The sequence below is a fragment of the Lepus europaeus genome, chromosome 22, assembly GCF_033115175.1.
Source record: "Lepus europaeus isolate LE1 chromosome 22, mLepTim1.pri, whole genome shotgun sequence".
In the NCBI taxonomy this organism is placed as follows: Eukaryota; Metazoa; Chordata; class Mammalia; order Lagomorpha; family Leporidae; genus Lepus; species Lepus europaeus.
Genome location: NC_084848.1, coordinates 1,528,590 through 1,550,924, shown reverse-complemented (window position 1 = coordinate 1,550,924; position 22,335 = coordinate 1,528,590). Strand labels below are relative to the sequence as shown.

The 22,335-nt window shown below is 46.0% G+C and overlaps 1 protein-coding gene across 1 annotated transcript in view; it reads left to right on the top strand.

Annotated features, from left to right (window-relative positions):
- The window catches only part of MARK3 (microtubule affinity regulating kinase 3), a 99,457-nt gene extending 77,466 nt beyond the window's left edge, over nucleotides 1-21,991 (top strand). Inside the window, 5 exon segments of the mRNA XM_062181087.1 lie at nucleotides 2,087-2,190; nucleotides 12,396-12,653; nucleotides 17,188-17,214; nucleotides 19,238-19,282; nucleotides 21,092-21,991. Of these exon segments, the coding sequence (XP_062037071.1) occupies nucleotides 2,087-2,190; nucleotides 12,396-12,653; nucleotides 17,188-17,214; nucleotides 19,238-19,282; nucleotides 21,092-21,437 (780 nt within the window). The 3' untranslated portion in view covers nucleotides 21,438-21,991.
- The last annotated feature ends 344 nt before the right edge of the window (nucleotides 21,992-22,335 follow it).

Here is a 22,335-nt window from a genome sequence, read left to right as displayed (position 1 = left end):
GAAGAAATAAAAAAAGGAAAGGAATTTAAAAAAAAAAAAAAATGGGGCCGGCGCCGCGGCTCACTAGGCTAATCCTCCGCCTGCGGCACAGATTCTGTCCCGGTTGCCCCTCTTCCAGGCCAGCTCTCTGCTGTGGCCCGGGAGTGCAGTGGAAGATGGCCCAGGTCCTTGGGCCCTGCACCCACATGGGAGACCAGGAGAAGCACCTGGCTCCTGGCTTCGGATCAGTGCAATGCACTGGGCACAGCGCACCGGCCATTGGAGGGTGAACCAGTGGCAAAAGGAAGACCTTTCTCTCTGTCCACTCTGCCTGTCAAAAAAAAAAAAAAAAGAAAAGAAAGAAAGAAAAAAAAGGTGCCTTGTTGCTATGTTCTCTGAAGGAGACAATTGCTGTGTCTGGGACAAACTTACTCCATAATTTTTTTTTTTTTTTTTTTTTTAAGATTTTATTTATTTGAAGAGGCAGAGAGAGAGAGAAAGGTCTTCCATCCGCTGACTCACTTCCCAAATGGCTCCAGTGGCCGGAGCTGAGCCAATTTGAAGCCAGAAGCCAGGAGCTTCCTGGTCTCCCATGTGGGTGCAGGGGCCCAAGCACTTGGGCCATTTTCTACTGCTTTCCCAGGCCATAGCAGAGAGCTGGATTGGAAGTGGAGCATCTGGGCCTCCCAACTGAATCCCATATGGGATGTGGGCACTGCAGGCAGCGGCTTTACCTGCTACACCACAGTGCCAGCCCTTCCCTAAAGCTCTTTATTAGACACTAAGCTATTGATGAAGGCAGAACCCTCGTGGCCCACTCGCCTCATGAGAGCCTAACCTCTTAACGCTGTTGAATTGGAGAGTGTTTCAACATGCTTTTTCAAGGGATGCAGCATGTCACATGATAGCACCCCACGTAAGACCTGAGTGATCAGATCTTCTTTCTGGGCCTGTCCAGTGACTCCCAAACATCTGTTAAGCTCTAGGTTGTGATAGGCACTGAGAAATGGGCTGACCTGTTAGCTCAGAGGATGTGAAGTGCAGCGTACAGTGCCAGCAGACAGAAGCCTCCTGGGGCCTGACTGCATGCCCTAGCCACGTGTTTGCACTGAGTCTTCGGAGGGCTGTTAGGAGCAAGGACATTGTTGGAGTCCTTGCCATGTGCCAAGGATCACGAATTAATGAAGTCACAAGGGGAAGGAAATGCGAGAGAGCATTAGGTGATTGTCTGTACTTACACTGCTGACCTGAACCCAGCTCCATCCAGGACTCCCAGGGGTGGCAGGGGCCCAAGCACTTGGGCCATCTTCTGTTGCTTTTCCCAAGCCATTAACAGCTGGACTGGAAGTAGAACGTCTGGGACACAGTGGTGCTCCTATGTGATGCTAGCACCGCAGAGGGTGGCTTTACTACCCACTGTGCTATAACATCAGCCCCATAGAATCTTGCTTTTTAGCTTTGAAAAATATTTGCTTTTAAAAACAGATGATTACCCTCTGTCCTATTTAAAGTAATTCACGAATTATTACTTTATTGTTTTTGTAGACCAGCTTTACTTTTTTTAAAAAAAAATATTATTGAAGAAATAGGGTTACAGACAGAGACAGAAGGATCTTCTATCTGCTGGTTCACTCCCCAGATGGCCACAACAGCTGAAGCTGGGCCAGTCCAAAGCCAGGAGCCAGGAGCTTCTTAAGGATCTCCCACTTAGGTAGCAGAGGCCCAAGCACATGTGTAATCCTGTCCTGCCTTCCCAGGCCATAAGCAGAGAGCTAGATCAGAAGAAAGAGCAGCTGAGACACAAAACTGGTGCCCATATGGGATGCTGGCACTGCAGGCGAAGGCTTATCCTACTATGCCACAGCGCCAGCCCCTGTAGACCAGCTTTTCAGAGCCAATCTACCATGGTTACTTTGCGTTTCTTCTGCCAGGAGAGAGCATAGAGATTACTGTCCTCAAACCCTCTTCTGATGTTTTGGACATTGTGGTTGATGTTTTAGTATAATTTGATTTAATGACTGAGTATTCATGTCTGTGTAGGTAAATTCTTTTGTTGTTGTGCTGTACTTGGCCAAATAATGGAACATAAAAATGCCCTTTTTTGTAGAGTAACACAGCATCTGGTGGAATGACACGGCGAAATACTTACGTTTGCAGTGAGAGAACCACAGCTGATAGACACTCAGTGATTCAGAATGGCAAAGAGAACAGGTACAAAATTTCACCTGTGTTTGCAAGAAAATTTGTTTCTTTTTTTTCCCCCAAGATAAATGGTAGCATGTTATTTACTTCTTGGTTTTTATCGTCAAAATTCAAGCATTAACAGTCAGTATTTTCTAATGATAGGTTAAATTTGAGTGCTTATTTTTAGAAAGACTTTAGGATTCAAAGTGTCCAGAGCCTGAACCTCCTGACTGGATGTGTGATAATGAGAAGGGTTGCCTTAAACCAGGGAGATTTCCCAGAGGAGGTAGATGGTAAACCATGGTTTCATTGTAGGACAGTGAATAAGGAAATGAAATAATTTAATTTTTTGCACGTTAATTTCTTGCACAAAGGCCAAAAGAGAGAAGGGATGAAGGCCTGAGACCAGGAGTCACACCCTTGAAGGATGTGCCAACGTCAGCTGTTTGCCACAGGTAGCAGAGTGGTAGCGTAGTGTCCACCTTAGGAAGAGACCACTGGAGAGTCCAGGAGAAGCAGAGGTGTTTTCCTCTGGCTGAGGAGCAAGCATGCATGGGAGGAGCATGATTGACAACGTGAAGCGTGTGAGACGTCAGTGAGGAGAGCATCATACTGCAGGGGACTTTCTTGAGGTTAAAGTTCCGGAAACTGCAAGGTAGAGTTAGTTTGAGGTTAAAGAGAAGAAAAGAAAGAAAAAGAGAAACATTAGATATATTGTAAATAGAACAAATTTACCAGGCTCTTACGGATTGTGTTATTTTTGGAAGAGTTGTGTAAACTAAGTTGACGTTAATGTGACGTGAGTCAGGGTGCCGAGGTGGAAATCTGTAAAACCGTGTGTTGTCCTGTGGCCTCCTCACTGGAGCGTTATTTAATGGTCATGTCTGGCATCGTCGTTCTTTCTTTTTTTCTGACATTAAACTGCATTGTAAGGTTTCTGTTTTTGGATCTCATTGATGACAGGAAATGTGGCATCACTAACTTCAGTGACTGCTGAAGCAGACTCTTCCTCCGCCCTTAAGACCACACTGTGTGTCATTTCCCTGTCTCGCAGTCACTGGAGTCTGAGTTGTAAAGTGACATTTATTATTTAGTGCTTTTAGAAATATTTTCATTTTTGTGTTCTCTTTTCTGACTCTGTGTTTATGTGTAACATTATATTTTTCCTTATGATTAAAAATCATTAAGAACTAGAGTTTGGCAACTGGGCTGATTCATAGATAATGATTGGTATACTTATTTCTTTGTATTAGTCTCTGATTTTTTTTTTAATTCTCTGTCAAATTTCTTAGAGTTCAAAAGTGACTTAATATGAGATACATTTGCATATGTGTGTACATGAATGTGTGTGTATTGGTGTGTACATATGTATATGACTTTACTAGAAGTTTCTAATGTTACAGATTTCTGCCTGCAGGACAGGGAAAACTTTCTGTGACCCCTCTTGTTATCACAAATGATCCTCGGTTCTTGCACTACTCTGCCGGGCTCCTTTCAGGCTTTACACCGTATGGTGCTGTGAGGTAGAGTGTTCAGACCGAGAACCGCCATCTGTCATTTGTCCCCACTTTGTGTCTGTGCACTCAGCAGGGCTTGTGTGCGCGCCCATTCTCTGCCCACTGACCTTCCCCATGGTACTCAGCTCGCCCTGTGGAAGTGGTTTTGAGGCTTCTTAAATTTCACTGGAGGCGCTGCCTTTCTGTGTTCCCTGGGGACTGACTCTTCAGTGGCCTGGACCTGGCCTCGTTGCTTCTCAGTACTAATCACTGAGATACTTAGCGTTTGAAGGTGCTGCCTTTAACAAGTCAAAGCCCCAGCACCAAACCCTACAAGACAGGGCCCACAGTTTTAGTAGTATCTGAATTTTCATTTTCTTTCTAATAAATGAATTGAAAATCTGTGTAAGCAACTGTTGAGCACAACAGACACCCCTTGGGATGCCCGCATCCACACTGAAGTGCCTCATTTGAGTCGTGGCTCCACTTCATTTCTAGCTTCTTGCTAATAGGCTCTATTAGTGGCAACAACTGATGGCTTAAGTACTTGGGTCCCTGCCAACCCCTTGGGAGACCTGGATTGAGTTCCAAACTCCTTACCTCACTCTGGCCCACCCCTGGCTGGTACAGGAATTTTGAGTCTTCCTTTAGATGCACAAATCTCTCTGCACAGAGGGCTTCTTAGGCAGATTGTTGCTTTTTCCTCTCCTCTCCCACATATCCATCTTATACCTTCATTGATTTACAATACTAGTAAGTTACAAGATCCTGCACCTGTTAACTTCGGAAACAACCACACTGAATTTCATTCCTAGTCTGAACTTAAGTGTGTTAGACTTCTTTCTTCTGGATGTGTTCATTGAGAACTTCAACCTGAGAACAGTCATGGCTGATAAAAGCTATATGAAGACTTAACCAGTGTCTCAAGCTTTTGAATATAGGATGATGTTTGGGGATGGGGTGTCTTAATTGTCATTTTTTTTAAAAGATTTATTTATTTATTTGAAAGAGTTACACAGAGGAGAGGCAGAGAGAGAGGTCTTCCATCCGATGGTTCACTCCCAAGTTGGCCACAACAGCCAGTACTGCGCTGATCCGAAGCCAGGAGCTTCTTCCAGGTCTCTCATGTGGGTGCAGAAGCCCAAGGATTTGGGCCATCTTCTAGTGCTTTCCCAGGCCATAGCAGAGAGCTGGATCAGAAGTGGAGCATCTAGGACTTGAACCAGCACCCATATGGGATGCCAGCGCGTCAGGCCAGGGCGTTAACCTGCTGCACCACAGCGCTGGCCCCATCCTATTTCTTTCTCTTGCCTAATAGCTCTAGCCGAGACTTCAGTACTGTATTGAAAAGGAGTGTTGGTGTTGAAGGTGGGCGTCTCTATCTTGTTTCCCCACACCATATCTCAGAGGAAGCATCTCCACTTTCAACTTTTCCTCAGCATGATGTTGCCTGTGGGTGTGTCATATTTAGCTTTTATTATGTTGAGACGTGTTCCTGCTGTGGCTGATTTATTGAGGATTTTTATCATGAAGGTATGTTGAGTTGTAGCAAATGCTTTTGAAGATGAGTTTCACAAGACAGATTTTTTTTTTTTTTCTTAATTTATTTGAAAGAGTTAGAGAGGTCCTCCATCAGCTGGTTCACTCCCCAGATGGCTGCAACAGCAAGAGCTGTGCCGATCCGAAGCCAGGAGCTTCCTCCAGGTTTCCCACGTGGGTCCAGGGGCCCAAGGACTTGGGCCATCTTCTACTACTTTCTTAGGCAACAGCTGAGAGCTGGATCAGAACAGCCCAGACTAGAACCAGCACCCATATGGGATTCCAGTGCTTCAGGCCAGGGCTTTAACCCCCTGTGCCACAGCGCTTACCCCGACAGTCTAATTTATTTAAAAAAAAAAAAAAAAAAAAAAAAAAAAAGGAAAGATTTATATTTATTTGAAAGGCAGAGAGAGAGAAAGAGAGGTCTTCTATCCACTGGTTCACTCCCCAAATGGCCTCAGCAATGAGAGCTGGGCCATTCAAAGCCAGGAGCCAGGAGCTTCCCCCAGGTCTGCCATGCAGGTACAGGGGCCCAGGGACTTGAGCCATCTTCCACTGCATTCCCAGGCCATAGCAGAGAGCAGGATCGGAAGTAGAGCAGCTGGGACTCCAAATGGTGCCTATATGGGATGCCAGCACTGCAGGCAGTGGCTGTATGCTGTTCGATAGCACTGGCCCCAGTAATTGATTTTTTTTACATAGGTTTTTCCTTTTGAGAATTAGTTTTACTTGTTGATTTTTTAAAGACTTTATTTATTTATTTATTTATTTGAGAGAAAGACAGAGAGATTCTCCTTTTGCTGGTTCAGTCCTCATTGACAAAAATGGGGCTGGGTCAGGCTGAAGCCAGGAGCCAGGAGTTTCTTTGGATCTGCCACAAGCACTTGGACCGTCTTCCCCTGCTTGACCAGGTGTGTTAGCAGGTCGCTGAATTTGAATTGGAGCAACAGAGATTCAAACTGGTTCCCATATGGGATGCCAGTGCTGCAGGCCTTGGCTTTAACTCACTGCACTACAGCACAAGCCCATTTGTTGATCCTTGACTGGTCCAATCTTTCTTTTTATTTTATGAGCTTCACTATTTGCAAAATAAAGCTATAAGCAAGCATTTGGTGTAACAATTAGGATGCTGCTTGGGGTGCCTGAATCCCATATTGGAATGCCGGGGTTCTAGTCCCACCTTCACTTTTGATCCAGCTTCTTGCTGATGCACACCTGAGAGGCAGCAGGTGTGATGGCTCAAGTACCCATGTGTGAGAGACCCAAAAGCTTGGGCCATCTTCTGCTTTCACAAGCTATAGCAGAGAGCTAGATCAGAGGAGGAGCAGCTGGAACACGAATTGGTGCCCATGTGGGATGCTGGCACCGCAGGCAGAGACTTATCCCACTACGCAACAACGCCAGCCCCTGAATATGCTTTTAGTCAGCAACTAAAACTTTTCATGTCAGAATATTCTGATATGAGCTAAAACATCCTATCAGACTGATTCAGACCACCTGTCCTTTACCTCAAGTGGATTAAAGGCTTTATTTATTTATTTATTTTTTAAGAAAAAAGTAAACATAAAATAAAACAGTTGGGAAGATTAATAGGAATTCAACTTCTTGCAACTTGAATTTTACAAAAAATATTGTTATTTCTGTAAGATTTAAGACATGGTGCTTCCTTGGACCCAGAACTACTAAAAATGTAATACAGCTGCTGTTCTGCTTACATGGAATGTTGTTTACTGGAGTGTGACTGTAACCATAATTGTTAACACTTCTCTGGAAAAGGAAATATTGTTCAAGCTTCCACAGCAACCAGCTTTTGAAAATGTAGCTTGTTATGTTTTTGGAGCTGTTGTAAATACAATTTTTGCGAGTTTGAGTCTATGAACTTAAAATTCGGAAGACGTTTACTGAGTTACTGTTTCTGTGTCAGGACAGTTGTCTACCACAGGAGCCAAAAGCACAGATCTGTTTTATTGCTCGTTTAATGGAGGATATGGAAGGACATGAACTGTATCCAAAAAATTATTGATTTAATCACCTTTAAGATTGGTGCATCATAAAACTTAGCAGTTTATAATGGAAATGTCAACTTGGCAGTCTTTCTGAGAGAGGACTCTGGCTGTAATGAGGCCAGGTCCAACAGCTCACATACCTGTAGGTCTTGCCTGTACGTGTCTCATGGATAGATGGTATAGCTGCTGCTCTGCACTCAGTTGAACCTTTCCCTCCCCCTTGGTTTTTGGAATTAGTATTCTCCAGGGAAAAAGCAATCAACTCTTGCCTCCCCTCCCCCTGCTATTCTTGGTATATCCTTTGATCTCAGTTCCCGGTTTGGGCTAGAAAATGTCAACATGTGAGCATATTAACCTGTCCTGAATAGGTAAAACAGCAGAGAAAATAATTGTGTTTATCTGTGATGTGTTAGAAAATTACAATTTTTATACAAATATATGTCTCTTTGTACACACATACAAGGAACAACCAGGCATTTCTTTAAATACCTGAGTCAGGATTCTCTGCTGGAGGTGACAGAAAACCCTGTCCAAACACACTGACATTAAAAGGGCATCTTTAAAAGAGTGGATATTTGGTGCAGCAGTTAAAGTCTCCCCCTTCGGGATGACTGCATCCTGTATCAGAATCCCTGGATTCGTGTCTCAGCTCTGCTTCTGAGCCAGCTTCCTGCTAATGTACACCCTGGATGGCAACACGTACTGGCTCGAGTGTTTGCTACCCCTGTGGAATATCTGTATTGAATCCCAGGCTGCTCTCTGGCCTGGCCCAGCACCTAGTTGTTGCAGACATTTGGGAACCAGTGGATGGGAGATCGATCTCTCTCTCTCTCTCTCCCTTCCAAATAAATGAATAAATAAGTTTTTCTTAAATTTTTAATAAAATGAGACTGGGATTGGTGTTGTTTGTTTGTTTTTTGTTTTTAGCATAACAGGATGCTGCCTTGATTGTCTACGTACCATATCAGAGTACCTGGGTTTGACTTTTAGCTCTACTTCTGATTCCAACTTCCTGCCAATGTGCACACTCTGGGAAGCAGCAGCTTATGGCTCAAGTACTTCTGTCCTTGACACACCTCAGAGACCCAGACTGAGTTCTGGGCCCCTGCGGTTTGGCCTGGTGCAGCCCAGGCTGTTGCAGGCATTTGAGGAGTGAACCAGGGAATAGATCACCGATCAGTTGATTGATCTCTCATTCACTGCCCTTCATTTAAATAGGGGAAAATGAGATCTTTCTACTTATTTATTATATAAGGCATTTTTTTCCAGTTATTCTCTGATTATATAGAGCCACTCTCCAAAAGCAGAGGGGAGAATTTTCAAATAAAAATGCAAAGACAGGTGTGGGTGTTGGTGCAGCAGGTTAAGCCACCACTTGGAATGCCTGTATCCTATATAGGGAGTGATGGTTTGAGTCCTAACTACTCTACTTCCAATCTGCCTTCCTGCTCTATCATCCAGGAAGCAGTAGATGATGGCTCCATTGCCTGGGCACTGCTACCAATGTGGGAGACCCACATAGAGTTCTAGGCTACTGGCATCAGCCTGTCCCATCCCTGGCTGTTGGCATTTGGGGAGTAACTCAGCAGATGGAAGCATTCTTTTGCTCTCTACCTTTCAAATAAATGAAAATAAACTTTTCTAATGTAAGCAGCCCTTCTTGACCAGTTTATTTTATTTTTTAATTTTATTTTTGACAGGCAGAGTGAATAGTGAGAGAGAGAGAGAAAGGTCTTCCTTTGCCGTTGGTTCATCCTCCAATGGCCGCCGCGGCCGGTGCGCTGTGGCCGGTGCACCGCGCTGATCCGAAGGCAGGAGCCAGGTGCTTCTCCTGGTCTCCCATGGGGTGCAGGGCCCAAGCACTTGGGCCATCCTCCACTGCACTCCCGGGCCATAGCAGAGAGCTGGCCTGGAAGAGGGGCAACCGGGACAGAATCCGGAGCCCCAACCGGGACTAGAACTTGGTGTGCCGGCGCCGCTAGGCGGAGGATTAGCCTGTTGAGCCAGGGCACCGGCCTTTGACCAGTTCATTTTAAAGACCTGTCTCCCTCATGTTAGGAATGTCAGAATTCCAGTAGCTTGTTTTTGGACTGACTTGTCTCCTTAAGAAGAGCATGTATTGATTACCTGCTTTGCCTGGGCCTCCGTCTGACCCCACAGGACACCCTGACAAGATCATGGGCCATTCTTCCAGGGAGTCCCAGCAGGAAAGAGTCCCTGTGATGCAGTGTGGCACACATGACTACAGACGCTAAAGGAGCAGCACATCAGGAAACCTCATGGAGGAAATGACCTCCAGAGTGCATGGGTGCCCGCTCTCCAGGCAGAGGGGAAGTCCTGGAGAAGTTCACTGACTGGTGCTGATCAGGAGAGCCAGAGTCAGGTTCCAAGAGGAAGCAACAGAAGGTGGAGCCTGGCAGTGTGGCAGGGTGCAGACCGCAGGTACCTGAAAGGGTATGAGCAGATGAGTGACAGGCCATGTTTGTGTTGTGAGGATAGATTGGAGGTATAGGATGAAGTCAGGGAGATGATGAAGATGAGGAACAAAGCCCTACGCCAAGATTCTGATGGCAGAGGTGGACAGAGAGGGCCGACTGAAGAACTGCTAGACATTGACACCGGGGTCTGTGTCACAGATGTCACAGAGGTCTGTCAGTGGGAGTTGAGGAAGGGAAGCACTTGCCAGTGTCTCTAGATCTCAGACACAGGAAAGATTCCTGCTAAAAGATGTTGAAAAGATACTATGTGAATTTTAAAATTCTGTTGTCCCTAATGGAAAGAAACTGTCCCTTGGGATCCTGCAGATGTCATGACTGAACTGGAGTTGAGTAGGAGTGGTCATAGTGAGTCCTCCAGGGGTGGCTTTGGCCCTTCACTGTCTGTGCAGGTGAACTGCAGCCTTCAACCACCAGGGTCTGTAAAAAGCTAATTTGCTCTAAAGAATTTTCCCATCTTGAAAGAAGGAGCTTTGATGACTCTTTAGGAACTTTGGCTGTCCTTTATAAAGGAATAGATGTCCTATGAGGAGCAAAGTTTTAAACTATTGTTAAAAGAACGTGGCTGGTGCCGCGGCTCACTTGGCTAATCCTCTGCCTGCGGCGCCGGCACCCCGGGTTCTAGTCCGTTGGGGCACCAGATTCTGTCCCAGTTGCTCCTCTTCCAGTCCAGCTCTCTGCTGTGACCCGGGAAGGCAGTGGAGGATGGCCCAAGTGCTAGGGCCCTGCACCCACATGGGAGACCAGGAGAAAGCACCTGGCTCCTGGCTTCGGATCGGCGCAGCGCGCCAGCCGTAGCAGCCATTTGGGGGGTGAACCAACGGAGGGAAGACTTTCTCTCTCTCTCTCTCTCTCTCTCTCTCACTGTCTAACTCTGCCTGTCCAAAAAAAAAAACAAAAACAAAAAACAGGATATGATATGTAACAACTATTAACTACACTCTTGACGTTAGTAGTCCGCTGAAAATATGTCAGTGTGTTTTCGGGAAGATTGACAGCACAATATGCTTATCTCAGTTGTCCCCTCTCATCCAAGGTTTTACTTTGGACAATTTCAGCTACCTAGTGTCAGCCATAGTCCAGAAAAACTAAATGGAAAATTCTAGAAATTATTCATAAATTTCCATTTCTTTCACTTTTTAAATATTTATCTATTTGAAAGTAGAAAGGGAGAGAAGGAAAGGGATCTTCCATCCACTGGTTCACTTCCCAGATGGCCACAGTGCCTAGGTCTGGACCAGGCTGAAGCCAGGAGCCAGGAACTCTATCCTGGTCTCCTGCATGAGTGGGTATGGACCCAAGTATTTGGACCATCTTCTGCTGTCTCCCCTGGTATGTTAGCAGGAAGCTGGATCAGGACAGTAACTGGGACTGGAACTAAGATGTGATGTCACAACTAGCTGAACCAGCAGTGCCACAATGCTGGCCCCAATTCTTAAGTTTTAAGCAACTTCTTTTACAGTATATTTTTCTATATTATTATTGTTAATTTCTTACTTTGCCTGATTTATAAGTGAAATCTTATCATTGATATGTGTGCATAGGAGAGAACACAGTGTATCAGGTTCTGAACACCTTAGACTGTGTCCGTCAGGATTAAAGGGAATCGCTGTTTTGCCTGTAGCAAACTCAGAGGGTGCTGTTACTCTCACATAGATAGTTCACACGGAACACTTAGTCTTTAAGTTAATAAACTTTTAAATTTCTGTTTGAAAAAAAGCCAGCTCTAGGTTATCAGATATACCAAAATCCTCAAAACAAGATAAGAGATTTTTGTTCTTTCACAAAGCTGAGATTGTCTGGGGAGGAAGGTGTGTGCTTTGAATAGCATTTTCCTCTTTTTTCACCATTACTCCATCATACTGTTGTTTCTGCCTCTGCCTGAACCCAAACCCCTCCCAGCCTGACAGAAGTGTTCGCTTACGCAGCTAGCCCTGCCTCAGTTTGTGCCACATCCTCCACCTGCCGGCTGAGACATCAGAAGTCGATGTCGATGTCAGCCTGTGGGCACCCCAGGATGATGCTAACTCCAGTAGACAGTGGAGGGGATAACTTCAAGGCTGTGTAAGAAAAATCCACATTCCTGTGAAACTGCTGTGTACCCACTGCTGCTCAGTTTTGTGCCGTGGATTTTATAGTCCAAGATTTTGTTACAGTTGTCCCCAAGGTGTCCTTCAATGTGATTGTGATTAAGCACATCCTGTCCCTGTCCTTGGTCATCTGTGTGTTTTTGTGCCTTCGCATACCACAAAGGGCAAAAGAAATTCCTTCTCCCTCCTGAGTTGCCTTCAGCATGTGGGATTTTATGCCATTTGTGCTTCCAGACATTTTAGTTGCCTGTTGTTTACTTACGCCTCCATATCCTTTCTTTCTTTTACGTTGGCACAGTTCTCTACATGGAAGCAATTTGAGAGGGAAGCAGAGGGGAAAAGCTTGAGTCGGCCGTTCTTGTCCTAAATTCCCTTCCATTAATCTTGTCCTTAAAGACTGTATGTAAACTGGAACTCCATGAAGCTTTCTCTTACATGCTGTTGCTTGGTCCCCTGTCCCACTTCCTTTTGTTTGTAAGTCCTATAAGCACCTCTTGGATTTGGGTTTGTTATACCTGACTTGCTGCCCTGGGAAGTGATGTGAATTCTCTGTGCCATGATTTTGTGAACAGGAGATCTCAGAGCCTCCTATTTCTGATCTCACAGCACCGTCCCTGACCAGAGGACCCCAGTCGCTTCAACTCACAGTATTAGCAGTGCAGCCACTCCGGATCGAATCCGCTTCCCAAGAGGCACTGCCACCCGTAGCACTTTCCACGGCCAGCCCCGGGAGCGGCGAACTGCAACATACAACGGCCCACCTGCCTCACCCAGCCTGTCCCATGAAGCCACACCATTGTCCCAGACCCGAAGCCGAGGCTCCACTAACCTTTTTAGTAAATTAACTTCAAAACTCACAAGGAGGTAAGTGCAGATGATGCTGGTTGTTTGGGAACAAATAGAGCAAAAGGAGAAATGTCTTTTGTGGTTTGTGAAGCTGCTTCATGGAAGGTTTTCATTCTGCCTTTAGCTCCTCTTATTCTGATTTATGTAAATCTAGATAACTAAAACCTTTACAACAGAAACTGCAGAGCTCAGAGTCTTTTCACAGCACTTAGAAAGTTATCTAGGCCGGCGCCGTGGCTCAACAGGCTAATCCTCCGCCTTGCGGCGCCGGCACACCAGGTTCTAGTCCCGGTCAGGGCACCGATCCTGTCCCGGTTGCCCCTCTTCCAGGCCAGCTCTCTGCTGTGGCCAGGGAGTGCAGTGGAGGATGGCCCAAGTGCTTGGGCCCTGCACCCCATGGGAGACCAGGAGAAGCACCTGGCTCCTGCCATCGGAACAGCGCAGTGCGCCGGCCGCAGCGCGCTACCGCGGCGGCCATTGGAGGGTGAACCAACGGCAAAAGGAAGACCTTTCTCTCTGTCTCTCTCTCACTGTCCACTCTGCCTGTCAAAAAAAAATAAATAAATAAAAAAAATAAAAAAGTTAAAAAAAAAAAAAAGAAAGTTATCTAGCACTTGGAAGCTTTCTGCTGTTAACTGCTCCTTGTGATCAGGCATATGTTCACTGCAGTTAGCACAACCCCAAGTCTATACAGGTATAAGCAGCTGGCATTCCATAGTAGGCACCAAAGAAAGTTACATAGTCCTGGTCATCATCCCAGCTTTGGGAGAGAGGGACACCTCCTGCTCTCTCACTTCATTGACATTAAGAGAACTGCGCTTGTTCCAATTTAAATCCTAACATTGTTCTCTTTCTTGGTCTCAGAAAGTTGTATTACAACAATTAGTAACTTTACTCAAATGGCATAATTTTAGAAATAAAACCCTTAGTTTAGTCTCAGAATATCTAGTTGTGTATAAAATATCTCATATGTCCATTAGGCTGTGGGCTTTGAGAGACCCTAAGGGTCCTTCAAGGAGATTCTATTTCCATAACTAGTGTGGAAGTTGCAAAAGCCTAGACATATTGGCTGCTATAAGAAGATAGGAAACCAGACCTCTGGCCAGGAATGCACTCTGGAAGCCCAGGAGCCCTGCCGGTTCAGGGACTGGCCAGAGGAAATCTTTTGAAGTGAAGCTGAGCTATGGGTAGGTGGTCCCGATCCTGCAGGTGTTCCTGGGACAGACCCTTGCCTGTTGTCTGTAGCATACAGAGCAAGAGCAAAGTCTCCACTGCCAGGTTTACCCCATCTCCATTGTTTAAACTGTGAGCTAAGTGTCCCTTTTCAAGCTCCTTAATTACTCCAGTAATTTTATTTTATGTTAGACCAGTCATCCTTTAAGACTTGGATGAGTCATCTTGAATAGTGTTTATGTTCTGTTAGGATGTTCAGTACCTCGTTCGAGAGGATTTGTCACACCCATTAGCATTAACTGGCAGTCAGAGGAGACAGAGGTCTCAGCCTATCCTCATACTCTCTTCTCAGCCCTTCACTAAGACACCCCATCCAGAGTGCGTAAAACAAAAAGGTCTAAAGTGCTTTGCCAGGTTTGGGGAACCTGTTAGTGATCAGCAATGGAGACTGAGTTCAACCCAAGGAAAGTCTGGTGCCTTTCCCTGCCACGCCCCCAAATAATTCATTCCTTTTTCTCTGCTTGTCTCCCAGATCCTACCTCAGAAATGAGATCTTTCTATGAAAGTTGGGTGGTAGAAGATGGAGCCAGGTACCACTCACCTGGCTGTTTACCTCCCTATCCGGCTTAGTGTCACAGACGTTTCTCTCTCAGAGCCCTGAGCACAGAAAGAATGTGCCAGCAGTCAGGTTTCTGTGAGTTCAGAAAAGGAAGCTTTATGTCCTCATAGTTTGTTACATAATGGTTCTTTAAATAAAACCTTGCACACTCAAATCTTTGAGATGATTTGATTATCTTTGTGCCCTTTTCTGATCGTTTTAAGACTGCCATTAATAAGAACATCAGCTGCTGCTGGGATGCTTACCATGTGCTAAGATAGGTAAAGATGCATATCCATAGATAACTGTACTCGTTTTACACATACACATATGTGTATGATCTGGTAACATAGACATACACTCCCTTTGAGTCACGGAATCTCCACAGTCCACCCTGTAGGGTAGAGATTCCCCATTTTATAGAGGAAACTAACGATGAGGTTCTAAGATTAGGAAGTGCGTCCAAGATTCCTACAGCACAAAGGTGCCTGAGCCAGGTCGGTGGATCTCCAAAGAGGCCTGCAAGGTGCTGCGCTGTGCCTTCCTGGAGAGCTCAGCAAAGGCAGGCACGTTCCTGGTCTCTCATTTCTAAATACATTTATTTTGTGTTCAAACTGAAATTGGAAACTGAGGTTACTTGTTTTTAAAAAATTCTTGGGGCTGGTGCTATGGCGCAGCAGGTTAAAGCCCCGGCCTGCAGTGCCAGCGTCCTATATGGCCACCAGTTTGAGTCCCAGCTGCTTCACTTTTGATCCCACTACCTGCTAATATGCCTGGGAAAGCAGTAGATCCCCCTCTCCCCCTCCCCCTCCCCCTCCCCCTCCCTCTCCCTCTCCCCCTCCCCCTCTCCCTATTCCTCCCCCTCTTCCTCCCCCTCTGCCCCTCCCCCCTCCCTCTCCTTCCCCCTCTCCTTCCCCCTCTCCTTCCCCCCTCTCCTTCGCTCTCTCTGTCTACCCCCAAATTTTTACAGAAAGATAGCCTTTTCTCTGATTTTGTTTAAAGTTTGCAAACAGGTCTGTCTTCTCCCTTAGTACTAGCCACTTTGTTCTTAAAAAGAATTAAAATCCTTGCTGCTACATTGAAACTTCTATCCTCCCCTTAGCAATCACTGCTAGAATTAAAGTGGCAATGCCTGAAAAGCCAAGACGTTTGTCCGTAGCTGCTGCCTGTGAGGGAGCGCTGGGCTGGTCAGGTGTGAAGAAGGCTAGTGTCAGAAGACCTGCCCTCAGAGCGCTGGCTCTGGGGGACTGTGGGCTCCCCTGCAGCAGGCCCAGCCCATTCTGAGGGCCTGGAGATCCTTTTCCCTGCGGCACCATAGCCCAGACACAGTGCCTCTGGGCCCCAGCTGGATCTGTGTGATTCCGGCAAGAATCCAGATTGTTTGGTCTCCATCCTTCAGCTTCGTCCAAGGTCTTCCCTCTGTTGGGATGTGGTGGTCATGGGAGAAACAGCTAAGACAGGTGGTGATAGAGATTTTGACTGGTAACCCTGGGAAAGGAAAGTATAGATTAAAGACATTTTAATCACTTTCAAATAAATGTTCAAATAATATCACCTTGTATATCATGTAGTGCTTATTTATAAAATACTTTCATGTGTTCCTTTTTTTCTGTGTACGTGGTCTGATCATGAAGTGGTTGGCAGTTTTCTATAGTAGTTAAGATGTCTTTTTTGTTTATTTATCTATTTGAGAGAGAATTGGAGAAATATCTTCCATTTGCTAATTCACTCCCAAATTGGCCACAGTTGCCAGGGCCAGGAGCCAGACACTCCATCTGGGCCTGAAGCATTTGGGCCATCTCTTGCTGGTTTTCCTAGTGTGTTAGCAGGGAGCTGGATGGGGCAGAGCAGCTGGGCTTGAACTGGTGCTCCGAAATGGGACGCACTGGTATATAAAACAGGGCCAGAGTCAGCGCCAATTGGAAGAAATCCACATTTCATTGTTCCGTTCTGGCATTCAACAAATACATATGGGTGGGTGTAGTTCAGAAGTGGGCTGGTTTTACAAATGGAGGTTAACAGGTCCCATCCTGCCCTTGCTTAGGGAAGCTGATGACAGGAACATGAAACCCTGGAAACTCTTGTCGGGGTCTTGTCGGCACAGTTTACACATCTCATTCCTTTTCAGTTTATTACATAAAAATAAAATCCATACTGTTGCCTGATGACTTAATTTTCATTGAGATCTAAATCTCTGAATAGTATACTTTAAATCCCAATACTGTATTTTTTCTTAAAATGTGATTTATATCATACCATTGTAACAAGCATTCTGTAAATATTTAACTCATTTCTGAAATAAGTCGAACCTTTTAGTGGTTAAATATTTTATAATGACATTTATAATGCTTATATAGGAAGGTGAGATTTTTGTTCCTTAGATACTCATATTCTGAAGAAAATTTAGAAATGTTACTATTACATTGCAAAGCATGTCTTTAACACAAGACATTGAGTTTTATCTTTAAAGTATATCCATCTATAAAACTTCAAATACAATTATAGCCAATGTCAGTAGTATTTATTACTAAACATTCTCTTACAACTGCAGTTTTTAATTTCTGTTTCACACTCATTTAGTTATCTGCAATAATTTTACTTTTTCAACATGTTACCAGTTCATTGTTTATTGGCCAAAAGAGGAGCCCTGTGGTTTTTTTGTTGTTGTTGTTGTTGTTTTTTGTTTGTTTGTTTTTCTGTCTGTAACTGATTAGATTTTCTGTTTGGTTTGTGCAAGTCACTTTTGTTAATTTTTTTTTTTTTTGGCTTAATTTCTTTTAGAAACATGTCATTCAGGTTTATCAAAAGGTAGGATTTATATATACACACTTATTTTTTAATCCTCACTCCCAAATGGCTCCTGCAATTAACATCAGGTTTGGCTTTCTGGCCCTGTTTTTTCCTTAAAAACTAAACTTTCTGCTGAGAACTAAGTACTTATTTCCTTGAAAAGAAACTGGAAAGAAACAGATTAACTCTGTCAGACATTTTAAAGGAGCTCTGGCACCCATGCAACACAAGCCCTGTGCATGCTCTGTGCATTATCTGTCTTTGGTAGAATTATTTAGCATCCAAATAATTCTGTCTTCGTACTAATAACACTTGGCATGCTCCTGTTTGAAGAATGAGGGTCTCGGTAACTAGTGTGCAGTTACTGAGGAGCCGCAGGCTGTGAGAGGTAAGTGCCTTTGTGTTAGCCCTGGTGTTCACTGAAGTCTGAATTAGCAAGACTGAAATGGCAGAGGAGTTAGCTAATGCCCTGAGACTGGAAACAAGCATGGAATTCAGACCTACAGCCTCACTTGGTTTGGCTTTTTTTTTTTTTTTTTTTTTTTTGACAGGCAGAGTGGACAGTGAGAGAGAGAGACAGACAGAAAGGTCTTCCTTTGCCGTTGGTTCACCCTCCAATGGCTGCCACGGCTGGCGCGCTGTGGCCGGCGCACCGCACTGATCCGAAGGCAGGAGCCAGGTGCTTCTCCTGGTCTCCCATGCGGGTGCAGGGCCCAAGCACTTGGGCCATCCTCCACTGCACTCCCTGGCCACAGCAGAGAGCTGGCCTGGAAGAGGGGCAACCAGGACAGAATCCGGCGCCCCGACCGGGACTAGAACTCGGTGTGCTGGCACCGCAAGCGGAGGATTAGCCTAGTGAGCCGCAGCGCCGGCCTTTTTTTTTTTTTTTTTAAGAAATTAAGATATGAGCAGCTTTGTAGCAGAAGTGTTTTCATGTTTCCAGAAATTTGAAGTTAATAGTATTCCATTCAAAAGCCACTTTTTCGCCTGCACTGCAGAGAGCTCGTGTGCCTCACTGTCTTCACTCAGGCCCTGTAGTCAGTAGAGCTCCCATTCGGTTGAGGCTCTTTGATGATGGCCATTAAGAACGCCAGGAACTCTGCTGTCTAGAATGTGCACGTGCAAGGCGGGAAGCTGCCACCAAAGACCGCGTTCTGCCTGTGCCTCTCCATCAACGGAAGGCCAAGCTGTGGTTTTTGAAGAAACGGATGAGTCACTGCAAGGTTTTGTTAACATGAATTCTGTTAAAAACTAGAAAAATTTCATGCTTGCTTCCTGTTGGGAACTCCATTCTGTGATCTTTTTTAGAAAACATTTATTTCGAAGGCAGAGTGACAGAGAAAGAGAGAAAATGAGAGTGATCTTTATCCACTGGTTCATTCCATAAATGCCTACAACGGCTGGGGCTGGGGCTGGGGCTGGACCAGGTAGGTAGAAGCCAGGAGCCAGGAATTCCATCAAGCTGTCCTATATGGGTGGCAGGGACCCAACTCCTTGGGCCATCTTCTGCTTTCCCAGCCACATTAGTGGAAAATTAGATCAGAAGCATTGGAGCCAGGACTCAAATTGGCACTCCATTATGGGATGCCCGCATCCCCAGCAGCGGATTGACCACTGCACCACAATACCCACTCCTCCGTGATCAGTTTTTAAGCAGTCTTCCCAGCTGTCCAATTTTTCCTTGGACAGAAAATGTTATTGAATGTAGAATTTAACAGATAGCCTATTTCCTTTTAAGTGAAAACATGTTAGGCTGTGGGAGTGGTTAAAAAGCAAGAACGCTTCCATTCCAGCACCATGAGTGCGCTCCAAGAAAAGCCTGCCAGGACACCTCTGCCTGTGTGAGGTGGGTGTCCGGCCAGCCCCTTGCGCGGCCTCATGGAGAAGACGTGGCAGCTCAGTCAGGTGGAGGGGAGGAGTTTTAATAAGCCCCACTGGGACCAGACATGTTAGATGTATTCATTTTATAATGTCTGTACTAGCATGTAAGATTTCTTTTCTCTTTCCCACTTCTCTCTGCTTCTACACTCTATTCGTTGAGGCTTCCAACTGAATATGAGAGGAACGGGAGATATGAGGGCTCAAGGTGAGGGAAATAATTTTTACTTGAAATCTTTTGTAGATATTACCTAATTTCTGTGGCCCTGGCAACGCTGAGGTCTGGATAGTGTGTGTCCTTGTTGAGGTGGGCGGGTGCAGACCAGCTGGCTGTGCCACTGCTGGCAGCCACAGGAGGGCGCCTCCCTACTGCCAAAGCCTTCCCGGCTGCAGCCTGGGGAATTGGGTTCTTGTGTTTGTTAAGTGCATGGCCATGCCTGCCTCCAGACATCCACAGCCTGAACCCAGGTCTGGGGGTCAAAGGAAGCCCTCAACATGTTAGTGACCCCTCACATGGTTCTGTTCTGAAGGAATAAGAGCAAAATATTGAGTAGAATTTTCATTTACGAATGATTATTTAAGGCTGATTATATAACCAAATGTTTGCTTTTCAATTAGGTATAGCTGTTGTTGCACAGATATGAGAGGCTTAGGACTGTGTTCTGTGGAACTGTCTATGAATCACAGCTCTGATCATGTGACGTGGTTGAATTCAGACTTGCAGTGGTCCCCGCTGCCTGGCCAGCCGCATCCTTGCAAGGCTCTGCATGGGTTACTGCAAGCCACCCCAGCAGCCTCAGCTCGACCACGTCATGGCCGAGTGTCCCACCCAGGCCTGCCTGTCCCAGCGTGGAGTGGGCTTCAGCTGTCCCGGCTCAGTTTCCACATCCATAACAGGGAAGTGATGACAGGACTTACCTCTTAGTATCAAGTAAAACCAAACCTGCCCGTGGCCGGTCTCAGTAAATGCCAGCTGCTGTTGTGGGGTGACTCTCCGCCCCAGCTCCCGTTGGTCTGTGCACCTTACTGTGCCTGTACTTTCCTGCTGCTTACCTCTGCTTATGGTACTCACTTGGCTCAGAACACCCCAATCCACTCCATCCTCATCTCCATTGTATTAAAATTCTGTGGAGGTTTCATAGCTCCCCTCAGAGGCCACCCCCCCACCCCCACCCCTCAGGAGGCCATCCTTCACTGTCCCTGTCCCCTCCTCCCTCCTGGGCAGAATCCAGCTCTTTCCCAAACCCCTCTAGCAGACTGCCCTTTCTCAGTGCTGCTGCTGTGTGCTTGCCTGTCTTCAGAGCCCCAGATCATCTAAGGACTTTGGCTCATTTGGCAGCCTACTTAGTGTCTGACTCTGCTGAGACCCTCCTAGGAAGCAGACAGGTCACCGTAGTCTTAGCGGACAGGCAAGCCTGTAACGTTGCATTTTTACATTTACTTTGGAAGCAAGATAATGTCAGATTATTCTAAGCTATGAAATCGCAAGTTTAGCAAAATAGAAGGAAAAATGAGGGGTGGGAAGTGACAGAGAATGGCCGCCTGCACCTGGCACTGCCTCTGGCGCTGTTTGGAGGGAGAGTGGCTGTAAACCATGGATGTTGAGTCCCTGCTTACCCGGTCACCAGTTCTGTGGTGGCTATGGTGTGTGGTCTTCCAGGAAGACATGGAGACCAAGCAGCCGAGATGGAACAGCCGAAGGCTTGAGTGGCTCCCTCCCTGAGCAGAAGAGCCGGGCTCTGTCTACCTGGCCTCATTTCCAAATAGCTTTCTTGTTTTAGTAAGAACAGGTGGCTGAAGGATTCCTAAGTAGGTATAGTTTTGCATGTGTGGGTCATGATTTGGGAGGGGAAGAGCTAGATAATACTTCTTCGTAAAAGAACAGGTTCCAGCTGTGAGCCTGCAGGAACTGTGGAGCTGCTTGCTGTGCTGTGTTGAAGATGTGGTGAGCTAGCTGAAGTAGACAACGCTGGTTTTCCTGTGCAGTTAAAAATAAGCCTGCCACTGTGCATTTCAGTCGCAACGTATCTGCTGAGCAGAAGGACGAGAACAAAGAAGCAAAACCTCGCTCCCTGCGCTTCACCTGGAGCATGAAGACCACCAGCTCCATGGACCCCAGCGACATGATGCGGGAGATCCGCAAAGTGCTGGACGCCAACAGCTGCGACTATGAGCAGAGGGAGCGCTTCTTGCTCTTCTGTGTCCACGGCGATGGGCACGCAGAGAACCTCGTGCAGTGGGAAATGGAGGTGTGCAAGCTGCCCAGACTGTCTCTGAACGGCGTCCGGTTTAAGCGGATATCAGGGACATCCATAGCTTTCAAAAACATTGCTTCCAAAATCGCCAACGAGCTAAAGCTGTAACCCAGTAATTATGGTGTAAATTAAGTAGCAGTTGAAAGTGTTTTCCTGAACACTGATGGAAATGTATAGAATGATATTTAGGCAATAACGTCTGCATCTTCTAAATCATGATATAAAGCCCAAGGACGAGCGCACGCCTGGGAGCGGAAGCTGCCTTTTTCTACGAATGCACTACATTAAAAGACGTGTGACCCCTGTGCCCTCTGTCTTATTTCCATTGCCCTGGAAGTCAGCGTGTGACACCATATCCACGTGCCTCCTGTCTGTGTGGCGTGAGAGTGGGCCGTGTGTGTGGGGAGTGGTGTGTGCAGAGCGTCTCCTGACACCGGCAGCCAGCGTTGTTACCAGTACCTCTGCAGGAGATCATTTGGTGCTAAAACATCACAATTGCCAAGGAGGAAAATACTGAATTACTGCTAAGAATTAACCTTAAGAGTAGTTGATGATTAATACAGGTTTACAGTTCATGCCTGTGGTTTTGTGTTTGTTGTTTTGTGTTTTTTTTTAGTGCAAAAGGTTTAAATTTATAGTTGTGAACTTTGCTTGTGTGTGTTTTTCTAAGTAGATTCACAAGATAATTAAAAATTCACTTTTTCTCAGTAAAATCTTGCATTGTCTCCTAATACTGTATTTAAGACTCAGACTCAGGCAGGCACTGAAAGTGCTTCCTCCATCGCCAGGGTGACCAAAAGCAGAACAGCACCATGTTCCAAGGCCTGCGAAGGAAGGGATGGGGCTTGGCGGGCCGCTGCTGCCGCGGGGCCTCATGGGAGAAGTGCAGTCTTGTTAGTCGTGGGCTGGTTCTCCGTGGCACAGGTGACTGCGCTCCGTGACTCAGCTCCAGAGTCAGACCTGCAGCTTTCCTCACACCTACACAAGGCTACGGGGGCACTGAACT